The sequence below is a fragment of the Ranitomeya imitator genome, chromosome 2, assembly GCF_032444005.1.
Source record: "Ranitomeya imitator isolate aRanImi1 chromosome 2, aRanImi1.pri, whole genome shotgun sequence".
In the NCBI taxonomy this organism is placed as follows: Eukaryota; Metazoa; Chordata; class Amphibia; order Anura; family Dendrobatidae; genus Ranitomeya; species Ranitomeya imitator.
Genome location: NC_091283.1, coordinates 510,095,894 through 510,111,877, shown reverse-complemented (window position 1 = coordinate 510,111,877; position 15,984 = coordinate 510,095,894). Strand labels below are relative to the sequence as shown.

The window sequence follows — 15,984 nt, the reverse complement described above, 5'->3', positions numbered from 1 at the left end:
CGCCCCTCTAAGGAGGCTACTAGTGCATGAATACCCTATTGGTATATGTAAGACCAACTGGCTGCGGGCCCAAAGTGAAAGTGAAAGTACAAATAAAGTGCACGCTTATATTATGCCCCTAATTGGCACCTGGTTCCACAGCACAATCTAGCTCCAACAGTATTAATATTAACTCACATCTACCTGCTTAAGGGTAGAGAATTACCTACTTCAACCGCCGGGTTGATGAGGCTGGCGTGCAGGGGTCCCGTGGCGTTCCTATACAGCGGGTGGGGCGGAAGAAATGCTTTGGCCGCAGGGTGGATGTGACCGGCGTGCAGGGTTGCTGCGCCGCTCCGGATCAGCGGGTAGGACGGAGGAGGTGTGGGCAGTGCAGAGCCAGCGGCGCCCCGGCCGGTAGCGATACTGGATGCACGCAAGAAACAGGACGGTGGCCGATACCAGTCGGCCAGTCGACCTGGCAGTGACGTCACTAGCTATGGAAGCAGCGAAGGGTCAGTTTCAACCAACGCGTTTCGAGGTGGGACGCACCTCTTCGTCAGGGTTACGGACCCTTCCCTGTGAAGCCACATATATTGATGTAAACTAATTACCTCCGCCCCCTCACCTTAACCCTTTGCAAGCCTGATTAACCTATCGGTATATTGTGAGCTGTCCTTCATAGATACTCTTTCCTATTAATGAGGTCAATCGGTCCTTTTTATTAATCTAATAATATATATAAAAAAGAGAGCTAAATTTTATTACCATACATTTAAGACTACAAATAGACAACAATAAATAATAATAGCTATAAATACTATAAATACTAAAAATACTATAAAAATGCACATACGTGCAATTGGTTGAGTGAACAGTAATTCATTAAAAAGACAACAAACTGCTATAATATTGATATAAACACTAGAAAAAAATTTATATATATGAATAAAGATAAAAATAAAGATAAAAATAAAAATAAACATGTATAGAAGTAGGAGAACTGGGGTGCAAAAATTACTGTAACTTAGTGTGCGCACATCTGTAAATATATATATACACACATTTTCTATCGGATATGCATCCCAGGGATACCAGATCTCCATACTTGAATGTGGTTAAAAGGCATATAGCTCTAGCTCATGATTGAGGCCATTAGGGGCCAAACTATCCAACATAAAAATCCATTCGGATTCCTTCCTGGACATCTGCTTGATAAAATCACCCCCTCTCCAATTAGGATGGACTATCTGGATGCCACAAAAACTCATACTTTTAAGAGATTGTTTATGCTTTTCTTTAAAGTGGCGCGAGAGTGGATGCCCTATAAAACCTTTTAAGATGTTCTTACAATGCTCCTTTAAACGGATACTAAGATGCCGTTTAGTGCGGCCCACATACAATTTATTGCATGCACATTGTATGATGTAAATTACCCCCTTTGAATTGCATGATATATCATCTCTAATAGTGAACACTCTTGTTCCATAAGCATTGGAGAAGGCAGACTGCTTATCTTTTTTGAAAGTGGTATGCGTGCAGGCGAAGCACGTTCCACAGGGAAAAAAGCCTGTTTTAGTTGTTGCTGCACTAGAATGGTTACCTCGTCCATTTGAACCTATCATTTTGGTTGTAGGGGCTATAAGCTGACCTAATGATTGAGATTTTCTATATATAAATTTGGGAATAGTAGGTAGAAAATCTCCTATTACCTTATCTTGCCTCAAAATTGACCAGTGTTTCCGTATAATTCCCACAAATTTTTTATGATTAGCATGGTATCGTGTGATGAAGGGTAAATTAGAAATCTGGTCCTTCAGGTCTACCTCCTTAATATTATTTACGTTCTTATTATTTGCCTTTTTCAACAGAGATTCCCTTGGTAGGATAGCCACGTCGTATTGTGCTTTTTCCAGCAAGGATTTTGTGTAACCCTTATCCATAAATTGCTGAGTTAAATGATTGGCTTCTTGATTGTAGTCTACCATATTAGAGCAATTCCGTCTAATTCTAGTATATTGGCTCTTAGGTACGTTAGCTAGCCACACTGGTAGATGACAACTAGTAATGTGAATAAAGCTATTAGAGTCTACCTCTTTGCGGTGACATTTAGTGTGCAATTGGTTATTGTCCACATAGATATTTAAATCCAAGAAATTTATGTTAGTTGTACTAATGTTTGGGGTAAATTCCAGGCCATACTGGTTGCTGTTGAGGCCTGCAATGAATTTGTCCAGATCAGATTGCAGGCCATCCCAGACAAAAAGGATGTCATCTATAAAGCAGCGCCATATAACTAGGCCTGGATGTAATAGGCCTTCTGACATAATATGTGACTCCTCCCATTTGGCAACGTATATATTTGCATAACTTGGTGCGAAGCGCGTCCCCATGGCGGTCCCCCATGTTTGTAAATAGTGTTGGTCCTCATACACAAAGAAATTGTGTTGCAGTATAAATTTAATGCAATCCAAGATGTATTGAATTTGGGTTTGGGTGTAAGTGCCTAAGGAGCCAAGAAAATATTCCGCTGCCTCGCAACCTTTCTCCTGATTGATAACTGTGTACAGAGATTTGATGTCCAGGGTTCCCAGTATGTACCTCTTATTCCATTTAATTTCCTTCAAAATTTCCAAAGTATGTCCTGTGTCTTTTAGGTATGCTGGAATAAGTTGCAAACATTTTTGTAAATGTACATCCACATATCGTGATAAGTTGGCGGTCAAGTTGTTAATTCCGGATATAATCGGCCTGCCAGGTGGATGTGTTTGATCCTTATGTATCTTTGGAATATGGTAGAACACCGCCTTACTGGGATTCTTGTTTAAAATGTAATGATACTCCTTTGTGTTCAGGATGCCTCTTGATTTACCTTTATACGCCAATGCACTTAGTTTAATAATATACTGGGTGGTTGGGTCATATCTTAATTTCTTATATGTAATGGGATCACTTAGGAGTCGTAACGACTCCTGATGGTACATGGAGTGATCCAAAATTACAATGCCCCCACCCTTGTCAGCTGGTCTGACAACAATGTTATTATTCGTTTGTAGATCTTTTATTGCTTTTCTTTCCTGTGAATTCAAATTATTCGGTAGATATTGCATGTTTTTAGTGTTATATTTCCTTATATCTCTTGAGACCAACATGTCAAAGGAATGAAAAGCTTTGGAATACTCCTGTATTGGGTGAAAGGTAGATGCATTGGCCAGAGACGTATGTACATATTCAGTAGTATTACACAGTCTAACATCCGTAGATATATGCTCCTTTTTCAAGAAGTACTTTTTGAGGGCCAGATTGCGGAGGTATTTTTTCATGCTAATATATAGCTCAAAGGGTTTGGCCTGTTTGGTTGGGGCAAATTTTAGCCCCTTCTGCAGCAGTGAAATCTCATTCCTTTTAAGATGTTCGAGAGTGGATGCCCCATAAAACCTTTTAAGATGTTCAAACAAAATCCAACCAAGGACGCTTAAATAAAGTAATAAGCAAGAATACGAGTACAGCCAAAATTGGCGCAACTTATAAGAAAAATAAAACCACATTCACTCAATCACAAATTAATCGGGATTTTTTCCAGGCCAAATTTCCAAAACAAAGACAAAAAGAGGGAAAAGAGGGGGCAAACTCTCCAAAAAGAAATCAGATAAAGTAATTAATAATCCCCAGCATGTGTATAATCTCAGCTCACACCAACTATCTGGGAATGAGATTTCACTGCTGCAGAAGGGGCTAAAATTTGCCCCAACCAAACAGGCCAAACCCTTTGAGCTATATATTAGCATGAAAAAATACCTCCGCAATCTGGCCCTCAAAAAGTACTTCTTGAAAAAGGAGCATATATCTACGGATGTTAGACTGTGTAATACTACTGAATATGTACATACGTCTCTGGCCAATGCATCTACCTTTCACCCAATACAGGAGTATTCCAAAGCTTTTCATTCCTTTGACATGTTGGTCTCAAGAGATATAAGGAAATATAACACTAAAAACATGCAATATCTACCGAATAATTTGAATTCACAGGAAAGAAAAGCAATAAAAGATCTACAAACGAATAATAACATTGTTGTCAGACCAGCTGACAAGGGTGGGGGCATTGTAATTTTGGATCACTCCATGTACCATCAGGAGTCGTTACGACTCCTAAGTGATCCCATTACATATAAGAAATTAAGATATGACCCAACCACCCAGTATATTATTAAACTAAGTGCATTGGCGTATAAAGGTAAATCAAGAGGCATCCTGAACACAAAGGAGTATCATTACATTTTAAACAAGAATCCCAGTAAGGCGGTGTTCTACCATATTCCAAAGATACATAAGGATCAAACACATCCACCTGGCAGGCGATTATATCCGGAATTAACAACTTGACCGCCAACTTATCACGATATGTGGATGTACATTTACAAAAATGTATGCAACTTATTCCAGCATACCTAAAAGACACAGGACATACTTTGGAAATTTTGAAGGAAATTAAATGGAATAAGAGGTACATACTGGGAACCCTGGACATCAAATCTCTGTACACAGTTATCAATCAGGAGAAAGGTTGCGAGGCAGCGGAATATTTTCTTGGCTCCTTAGGCACTTACACCCAAACCCAAATTCAATACATCTTGGATTGCATTAAATTTATACTGCAACACAATTTCTTTGTGTATGAAGACCAACACTATTTACAAACATGGGGGACCGCCATGGGGACGCGCTTCGCACCAAGTTATGCAAATATATACGTTGCCAAATGGGAGGAGTCACATATTATGTCAGAAGGCCTATTACATCCAGGCCTAGTTATATGGCGCCGCTTTATAGATGACATCCTTTTTATCTGGGATGGCCTGCAATCTGATCTGGACAAATTCATTGCAGGCCTCAACAGCAACCAGTATGGCCTGGAATTTACCCCAAACATTAGTACAACTAACATAAATTTCTTGGATTTAAATATCTATGTGGACAATAACCAATTGCACACTAAATGTCACCGCAAAGAGGTAGACTCTAATAGCTTTATTCACATTACTAGTTGTCATCTACCAGTGTGGCTAGCTAACGTACCTAAGAGCCAATATACTAGAATTAGACGGAATTGCTCTAATATGGTAGACTACAATCAAGAAGCCAATCATTTAACTCAGCAATTTATGGATAAGGGTTACACAAAATCCTTGCTGGAAAAAGCACAATACGACGTGGCTATCCTACCAAGGGAATCTCTGTTGGAAAAGGCAAATAATAAGAACGTAAATAATATTAAGGAGGTAGACCTGAAGGACCAGATTTCTAATTTACCCTTCATCACACGATACCATGCTAATCATAAAAAATTTGTGGGAATTATACGGAAACACTGGTCAATTTTGAGGCAAGATAAGGTAATAGGAGATTTTCTACCTACTATTCCCAAATTTATATATAGAAAATCTCAATCATTAGGTCAGCTTATAGCCCCTACAACCAAAATGATAGGTTCAAATGGACGAGGTAACCATTCTAGTGCAGCAACAACTAAAACAGGCTTTTTTCCCTGTGGAACGTGCTTCGCCTGCACGCATACCACTTTCAAAAAAGATAAGCAGTCTGCCTTCTCCAATGCTTATGGAACAAGAGTGTTCACTATTAGAGATGATATATCATGCAATTCAAAGGGGGTAATTTACATCATACAATGTGCATGCAATAAATTGTATGTGGGCCGCACTAAACGGCATCTTAGTATCCGTTTAAAGGAGCATTGTAAGAACATCTTAAAAGGTTTTATGGGGCATCCACTCTCGCGCCACTTTAAAGAAAAGCATAAACAATCTCTTAAAAGTATGAGTTTTTGTGGCATCCAGATAGTCCATCCTAATTGGAGAGGGGGTGATTTTATCAAGCAGATGTCCAGGAAGGAATCCGAATGGATTTTTATGTTGGATAGTTTGGCCCCTAATGGCCTCAATCATGAGCTAGAGCTATATGCCTTTTAACCACATTCAAGTATGGAGATCTGGTATCCCTGGGATGCATATCCGATAGAAAATGTGTGTATATATATATTTACAGATGTGCGCACACTAAGTTACAGTAATTTTTGCACCCCAGTTCTCCTACTTCTATACATGTTTATTTTTATTTTTATCTTTATTTTTATCTTTATTCATATATATAAATTTTTTTCTAGTGTTTATATCAATATTATAGCAGTTTGTTGTCTTTTTAATGAATTACTGTTCACTCAACCAATTGCACGTATGTGCATTTTTATAGTATTTTTAGTATTTATAGTATTTATAGCTATTATTATTTATTGTTGTCTATTTGTAGTCTTAAATGTATGGTAATAAAATTTAGCTCTCTTTTTTATATATATTATTAGATTAATAAAAAGGACCGATTGACCTCATTAATAGGAAAGAGTATCTATGAAGGACAGCTCACAATATACCGATAGGTTAATCAGGCTTGCAAAGGGTTAAGGTGAGGGGGCGGAGGTAATTAGTTTACATCAATATATGTGGCTTCACAGGGAAGGGTCCGTAACCCTGACGAAGAGGTGCGTCCCACCTCGAAACGCGTTGGTTGAAACTGACCCTTCGCTGCTTCCATAGCTAGTGACGTCACTGCCAGGTCGACTGGCCGACTGGTATCGGCCACCGTCCTGTTTCTTGCGTGCATCCAGTATCGCTACCGGCCGGGGCGCCGCTGGCTCTGCACTGCCCACACCTCCTCCGTCCTACCCGCTGATCCGGAGCGGCGCAGCAACCCTGCACGCCGGTCACATCCACCCTGCGGCCAAAGCATTTCTTCCGCCCCACCCGCTGTATAGGAACGCCACGGGACCCCTGCACGCCAGCCTCATCAACCCGGCGGTTGAAGTAGGTAATTCTCTACCCTTAAGCAGGTAGATGTGAGTTAATATTAATACTGTTGGAGCTAGACTGTGCTGTGGAACCAGGTGCCAATTAGGGGCATAATATAAGCGTGCACTTTATTTGTACTTTCACTTTCACTTTGGGCCCGCAGCCAGTTGGTCTTACATATACCAATAGGGTATTCATGCACTAGTAGCCTCCTTAGAGGGGCGGTTATAGCGCGGTATTTTTTTGTGTTTGTTCATCTTGAAATAGGCCCAAAGTGTAATCTCAGAGATTCTAATGACGACATGACCCCTTTTGACTTCTGTCAGGTTGTAGTGACCTGGTGTGGATTCAATATAAATTTCTAACGTTTATTTCCACCCCGTTGACCACTCACCAAGACTAGAGCGCGTATTAGACCTCTCCATGATGTTGTGCTTGCTGGGATTGTTCAGGACAGAACGTTTGGCGAGGGAGATGTCAGCGGTGACCCGAGTGATCGAGATCCTGTTTAAAAGACCATAAAAGACAAATGTGAAATGGGGAAGATGGTATCTGAAGCAGTTATACTGATGTATGTACGAATATCATAAGTATACAGCATGTATGTTCGCCTATGGAATGGTGACCTTGAATTGAACTAATTTTGACATTACGGGAAACTGGAACGTTGCAATATCAGACCTATTAGGTCTGATCTCAGTTTTGTTATGTTTTCGTGATACTGAATATGGTTTACTTTATTTTATGTTCTGTCTTATATTCTGTATTAGGCCAGTGTCACACTAGCGAGTGTTACGGACGTAAGAGAGGCGCAGAAAATACGCGTTGCACACGGACCAATGAGTCTCTATGGCCCAGCTCCTATCTGCCTTATAGGCATCCGTATTATACGGTCTTGTACGGCCGTAGAAAATCGCAGCATGCTGCGTTTGTCAGCGTATTGCGCAAAAAATCCACCAATGAAAGTCAATGGGGGCGAGAATAATACGGATTACACACGGACCAACAGTGTGACTTGCGAGAAATACGTAGCAGTGTTCTATAGAATAGCCGGCAATTCAGTGCGGTGTACAGTAAAATCACACTGACAGGTTTTATTAGAATAGATAGAATAAATGTCTACACATAGTATAGGGGTATATATATATATATATATATATATATATATATATCTCAGTGAGACACATATATATATTTATATTTATATTTAATATCTGCCCTCAGTCACTGGCTTTACCACTCTGGCGGAGAAAATTGCGCGGGAGCCCACGCCAGTTTTTTTCTGCGATTTAACCCTTTATTTTAACAGCTAGATCCCCAAAATTTTACACACATACACTTGTAACATTACTAATGAGGAATATGTAAAAAAAAAAAAAAGGGATATGAAATGGTTTACTGTATGTAAACCATGTCTCATATCCTGTCAGGTTTGAGAAGGAGATAGCAAAAGCCGGCAATTGAATTACGGGCTTTTCTGCTATCTAGCGCTGTATGAAATATACATATATACTGTATATATATATATATATATACATATATATATATATATATATCGTATATACTCGAGTATAAGCCGAGATTTTCAGCCCAAATTTTTGGGCTGAAAGTGCCCCTTTCGGCTTATACTCGAGTCACGGTGGGCGGCAGTGTCGGCGGGTGAGGGGGAGAGGGCGCTGAGGTATACTTACCTAGTCCCGGTGATCCTGACGCTCCCCCTGCCTGTTACACTGTCTTCGGGTGCTGCAGCTCTTCCCCTCTTCAGCGGTCACCTGGGACCGCTCATTAGAAAGATGAATATGGACTCCACTCCCATAGGGGTGGAGCCGCATATTCATTTCTCTAATCAGCGGTAACGGTGACTGCTGATAGAGGAAGAAGCTGCGGCACCGAAGACCAGCTGTCCGGGAGAAGGAGCGGGACGCCGGGAGCAGGTAAGTATGTCATACTTACCTATCCCCGTTCCACACGCCGGGTGCCGTTCCATCTTCTCGGCGCCGCTACGTCTTCCCGGCGTCTCTCCGCTCTGACTGTGCAGGTCAGAGGGCGCGATGACGTATAGTGTGCGCGCCGCCCTCTGCCTGATTAGTCAGTACGGAGAGACGCTGGGATAGCATTTTTTTTTTTATTGCAGCAGCAGCAATGGCACATTTTTATATGGAGCATCTATGGGGCAATAATGAACCGTGCAGAGCACTATATGGCACACCTATGGGGCAATAATGAATGGTGCAGAGCACTATATGGCACAGCTATGGGGCAATAATGAATGGTGCAGAGCATTATAAGGCACAGCTATGGGACAAAAATGAACGGTGCAGAGCACTATATGGCACAGCTATGGGGCAATAATGAATGGTGCAGAGCACTATATGGCACAGCTATGGGGCAATAATGAACGGTACAGAGCACTATATGGCACAGCTATGGAACAATAATAAACGGTGCAGAGCACTATATGGCACAGCTATGGGGCAATAATGAACGGTGCAGAGCACTATATGGCACAGCTAAGGGACAAAAATGAACGGTGCAGAGCACTATATGGCACAGCTATGGGGCAATAATGAACGGTGCAGAGCACTATATGGCACAGCTATGGGGCAATAATGAACGGTGCAGAGCACTGTATGGCACAGCTATGGGGCAATAATGAACGGTGCAGAGCACTATATGGCACAGCTATGGGGCAATAATGAACGGTGCAGAGCACTATATGGCACAGCTATGGGGCAATAATGAATGGTGCAGAGCACTATATGGCACAGCTTTGGGACAATAATGAACGGTGCAGAGCACTATATGGCACAGCTATGGGGCAATAATGAACGGTGCAGAGCACTATATGGCACAGCTATGGGGCAATAATGAACGGTGCAGAGCACTATATGGCACAGCTATGGGGCAATAATGAACGGTACAGAGCAATATATGGCACAGCTATGGGGCAATAATGAACGGTGCAGAGCACTATATGGCACAGCTATGGGGCAATAATGAACGGTGCAGAGCACTATATGGCACAGCTATGGGGCAATAATGAACGGTGCAGAGCACTATATGGCACAGCTATGGGGCAATAATGAACGGTGCAGAGCACTATATGGCACAGCTATGGGGCAATAATGAACGGTGCAGAGCACTATATGGCACAGCTATGGGGCAATAATGAACGGTGCAGAGCACTATATGGCACAGCTATGGGGCAATAATGAACGGTGCAGAGCACTATATGGCACAGCTATGGGACACAAATGATCGGTGCAGAGCACTATATGGCACATCTATGGGACAAAAATGAACGGTGCAGAGCACTATATTGCACAGCTATGGGGCAATAATGAACGGTGCATAGCAATATATGGCACAGCTATGGGGCAATAATGAACGGTGCAGAGCACTATATGGCACAGCTATGGGGCAATAATGATCGGTGCAGAGCACTATATGGCACAGCTATGGGGCAATAATGAACGGTGCAGAGCACTATATGGCACAGCTATGGGGCAATAATGAACGGTGCAGTGCACTATATGGCACAGCTATTGGGCAATAATGAACGGTGCAGAGCACTATATGGCACAGCTATGGGACAAAAATGAACGGTGCAGAGCACTATATGGCACAGCTATGGGGCAATAATGAACGGTGCATAGCACTATATGGCACAGCTATGGGGCAATAATGAATGGTGCAGAGCACTATATGGCACAGCTATGGGACAAAAATGAACGGTGCAGAGCACTATATGGCACAGCTATGGGGCAATAATGAACGGTGCAGAGCACTATATGGCACAGCTATGGGGCAATAATGAATGGTGCAGAGCACTATATGGCACAGCTATGGGGCAATAATGAACGGTGCAGAGCACTATATGGCACAGCTATGGGGCAATAATGAACGGTGCAGAGCACTATATGGCACAGCTATGGGACAATAATGAACGGTGCAGAGCACTATATGGCACAGCTATGGGGCAATAATGAACGGTGCAGAGCACTATATGGCACAGCTATGGGACAAAAATGAACGGTGCAGAGCACTATATGGCAGAGCTATGGGACAAAAATGAACGGTGCAGAGCACTATATGGCACAGCTATGGGGCAATAATGAACGGTGCAGAGCACTATATGGCACAGCTATGGGGCAATAATGAACGGTGCAGAGCACTATATGGCACAGCTATGGGGCAATAATGAACGGTGCAGAGCATTGTATATGGGGCAATAATGAATGGTGCAGAGCACTATATGGCACAGCTATGGGGCAATAATGAACGGTGCAGAGCACTATATGGCACAGCTATGGGGCAATAATGAACGGTGCAGAGCACTATATGGCACAGCTATGGGGCAATAATGAACGGTGCAGAGCACTATATGGCACAGCTATGGGGCAATAATGAACGGTGCAGAGCACTATATGGCACAGCTATGGAGCAATAATGAACGGTGCAGAGCACTATATGGCACAGCTATGGGGCAATAATGAACGGTGCAGAGCAATATATGGCACAGCTATGGGGCAATAATGAATGGTGCAGAGCACTATATGGCACAGCTATGGGGCAATAATGAACGGTGCAGAGCACTATATGGCACAGCTATGGGGCAATAATGAACGGTGCAGAGCAATATATGGCACAGATATGGGACAAAAATGAACGGTGCAGAGCACTATATGGCACAGCTATGGGGCAATAATGAACGGTGCAGAGCACTATATGGCACAGCTATGGGGCAATAATGAACGGTGCAGAGCACTATATGGCACAGCTATGGGGCAATAATGAACGGTGCAGAGCACTATATGGCACAGCTATGGGGCAATAATGAACGGTGCAGAGCACTATATGGCACAGCTATGGAGCAATAATGAATGGTGCAGAACACTATATGGCACAGCTTTGGGACAATAATGAACGGTGCAGAGCACTATATGGCACAGCTATGGGGCAATAATGCACGGTGCAGAGCACTATATGGCACAGCTATGGGGCAATAATGAACGGTGCAGAGCACTATATGGCACAGCTATGGGGCAATAATGAACGGTACAGAGCAATATATGGCACAGCTATGGGGCAATAATGAACGGTGCAGAGCACTATATGGCACAGCTATGGGGCAATAATGAACGGTGCAGAGCACTATATGGCACAGCTATGGGGCAATAATGAACGGTGCAGAGCACTATATGGCACAGCTATGGGGCAATAATGAACGGTGCAGAGCACTATATGGCACAGCTATGGGGCAATAATGAACGGTGCAGAGCACTATATGGCACAGCTATGGGGCAATAATGAATGGTGCAGAGCACTATATGGCACAGCTATGGGGCAATAATGAACGGTGCAGAGCACTATATGGCACAGCTATGGGACACAAATGATCGGTGCAGAGCACTATATGGCACAGCTATGGGGCAATAATGAACGGTGCAGAGCACTATATGGCACAGCTATGGGGCAATAATGAACGGTGCAGAGTACTATATGGCACATCTATGGGACAAAAATGAACGGTGCAGAGCACTATATTGCACAGCTATGGGGCAATAATGAACGGTGCAGAGCAATATATGGCACAGCTATGGGGCAATAATGAACGGTGCAGAGCACTATATGGCACAGCTATGGGGCAATAATGATCGGTGCAGAGCACTATATGGCACAGCTATGGGGCAATAATGAACGGTGCAGAGCACTATATGGCACAGCTATGGGGCAATAATGAACGGTGCAGTGCACTATATGGCACAGCTATTGGGCAATAATGAACGGTGCAGAGCACTATATGGCACAGCTATGGGACAAAAATGAACGGTGCAGAGCACTATATGGCACAGCTATGGGGCAATAATGAACGGTGCAGAGCACTATATGGCACAGCTATGGGGCAATAATGAATGGTGCAGAGCACTATATGGCACAGCTATGGGACAAAAATGAACGGTGCAGAGCACTATATGGCACAGCTATGGGGCAATAATGAACGGTGCAGAGCACTATATGGCACAGCTATGGGGCAATAATGAATGGTGCAGAGCACTATATGGCACAGCTATGGGGCAATAATGAACGGTGCAGAGCACTATATGGCACAGCTATGGGGCAATAATGAACGGTGCAGAGCACTATATGGCACAGCTATGGGACAATAATGAACGGTGCAGAGCACTATATGGCACAGCTATGGGGCAATAATGAACGGTGCAGAGCACTATATGGCACAGCTATGGGACAAAAATGAACGGTGCAGAGCACTATATGGCAGAGCTATGGGACAAAAATGAACGGTGCAGAGCACTATATGGCACAGCTATGGGGCAATAATGAACGGTGCAGAGCACTATATGGCACAGCTATGGGGCAATAATGAACGGTGCAGAGCACTATATGGCACAGCTATGGGGCAATAATGAACGGTGCAGAGCATTGTATATGGGGCAATAATGAATGGTGCAGAGCACTATATGGCACAGCTATGGGGCAATAATGAACGGTGCAGAGCACTATATGGCACAGCTATGGGGCAATAATGAACGGTGCAGAGCACTATATGGCACAGCTATGGGGCAATAATGAACGGTGCAGGGCACTATATGGCACAGCTATGGGGCAATAATGAACGGTGCAGAGCACTATATGGCACAGCTATGGGACAATAATGAACTGTGCAGAGCACTATATGGCACAGCTATGGGGCAATAATGAACGGTGCAGAGCACTATATGGCACAGCTATGGGGCAATAATGAACGGTGCAGAGCACTATATGGCACAGCTATGGGGCAATAATGAACGGTGCAGAGCACTATATGGCACAGCTATGGGACAATAATGAACGGTGCAGAGCACTATATGGCACAGCTATGGGGCAATAATGAACGGTGCTGAGCATTGTATATGGGGCACATTTTTATATAGAGCATCTTATGGGCCCATCATGAACTGTATGGAGCATTATATGGGGCTCCTGATTCAATATGGATATTCAAAAACACTTAACCTACTGATGTCTCAATTAATTTTACTTTTATTGGTATCTATTTTTATTTTTGACATTAACCGCTGGCTGCTGCATTTTCCACCCTAGGCTTTTACTCGAGTCAATAAGTTTTCCCAGTTTTTTGTGGCAAAATTAGGGGGGTGGCTTATACTCGGGTCGGCTTATAATCGAGTATATACGGTATATATATATATTGTAGCATAGCGACTGGTCATGTGAATGATGGATGGTATGTATCGCAGAGGTGGGTGGCCCTGTGATGGAAGCCTGGGTATGTTTTGCTCAAGCAGATCTACTGCTTAGGGGTTTGTTTACATTGGGAAGGCTTCCAGGTGATTGGAGAGATGGGTGGGTTCAGTCACCTACAAACCCAGCCAAAGAGGCGTGTCTGAACACGTAAGATGGTTTTGTGTGTAAGGACCTGTGGTGATGTCACGCTCACCTGACTAGCCATGTGACAGGTACCTGGGTGTGGTTACACCTATGTAAAGGAGGTGTGTGTAGCACATGAAAGAGAGAGCTTGAGAGAGATTGAGTGAGTGTCTGTCAGGGTGGACACACTTCTGTGTGTCCTGGCAGGACACTGCAGAATGGCCTGTGTGATGGACGGTTCCAAGTGGGGACGTCCTGGAAGCACACAGAGACCATTCCAGGCTGGAGAGCCTGCGTGCTGGACATAGCACGGACGGTCGGTGTTGGAGGCTCCTGTAAGTGGAGTTGTCCTGGAAGCACCTGGAGACCGTAGACCTGGACGGTCTGTGTTGAGGACCTAGGACTGACCTGAAGTCAGTGTAATAAGGAGTGGAACTTCTGAGTGGTAACCCCGGACAACGGGATTATAATATACAGCAGAGAAGCCTATCTGCTACGTGAACTGTCTAATGTTTCATGGCTGTAATAAAATGGACTGTACCCTGTCTGGTTTATGCGGAGTTTAGACCATAGATATGTGTGAGATATCGTGCCTGAAGTGTTTATCCTGCTGCCAAGCGAGTATCCCCAAGACCCGTAGCGGGTGAAACGCTACAATATATATGTGTCTCACTGACATATATATAATATAGATTGTATATATGTTTTAACGAATATTTGAGCCCATGGATCCATTGTATGTCTGTTTTGCAAGCCTGCGAGAAAATCTCGCTGTATGGATGCCATACGGATTACATACGGAGGATGACATGCGCAAAATACGCTGACACACCCTGCCTACGGATGACATATGGATCACTATTTTGGGAACACTTCTGCGTATTACGGCCGTAAAAAATGAACCATATTTTCATACGCCTAGTGTGACCCAGGCCTTATTATTATCTGTGTATTATGAAACATTTTGATAAAAACAGAGTAGACATAAGTGTACACAGCATCTAGACACCTTATTTTATAAATGTGCTTCAAAGTTCATAAAAGTCAGAGTTGTCTGTATTTGAAATGATAACTACCGGTAAGTGGAATGCATTCATCTAAATCTACACATCTGATGTGCATGGTGTCCGCCCGCCTGTAGTCTTGTAAAGTGAATTCACCATTGCCACATAGAGTGCTAAGTGACCCATTAATGTCACTCATGGGGAATTATTGCAGCCCCATGAATTATGAATCTTTCCACAGGAATAGCTGCATTTTTTGTGATACATATGTTTACTGAAGCAGACAGACGCACCATGACTGATCTGAGTGGAAAGGATACAAAGGTCCCCTATATGTGATGTGATCCATGTGTCAATTGTTTCCAGGTCAAGGCTGTATATTAGGTCAACTGCTACAAAAATGCATGTATAAAATCCCCATTTAGTATAATCCCATATTATGTAGTAAATATGTAGTAATGAAGACTACATGACCAGTATGACTATTACCAACATCTCCTGTGTATGTTTCTTTTAGACGTGTATGACTTATCTAAAGCTGGAGGCACTCCTACATACTACAGAGGATATGGTGCTCTTTACTTCACTGTATGAGCATTGTTAGTAGGTGAGTATGGCAAGCTCAATTCACATAGCTTCTATGTACTTTGTTTCACGCATCCATAGGCCCCTATTAAATGGAATCTGTCCGAAGGATCAACCCTCCTAAGCTGTCTATATGGGCATACAAGTCATAGTAAGCTGAATAA

General features: G+C 43.0%; 1 protein-coding gene across 6 annotated transcripts in view; it reads right to left on the bottom strand.

Moving 5' to 3' along the window:
* Window positions 1-15,984, bottom strand: part of CACNB1 (calcium voltage-gated channel auxiliary subunit beta 1) — a 186,023-nt gene that overhangs the window by 30,885 nt on the left and 139,154 nt on the right. For all 6 annotated transcript variants that reach the window (XM_069751677.1, XM_069751674.1, XM_069751678.1 and 3 more), the window contains one exon: window positions 7,237-7,346. In XM_069751677.1, the coding sequence (XP_069607778.1) occupies window positions 7,237-7,346 (110 nt within the window). The remainder of the gene's footprint in view (window positions 1-7,236; window positions 7,347-15,984) is intronic.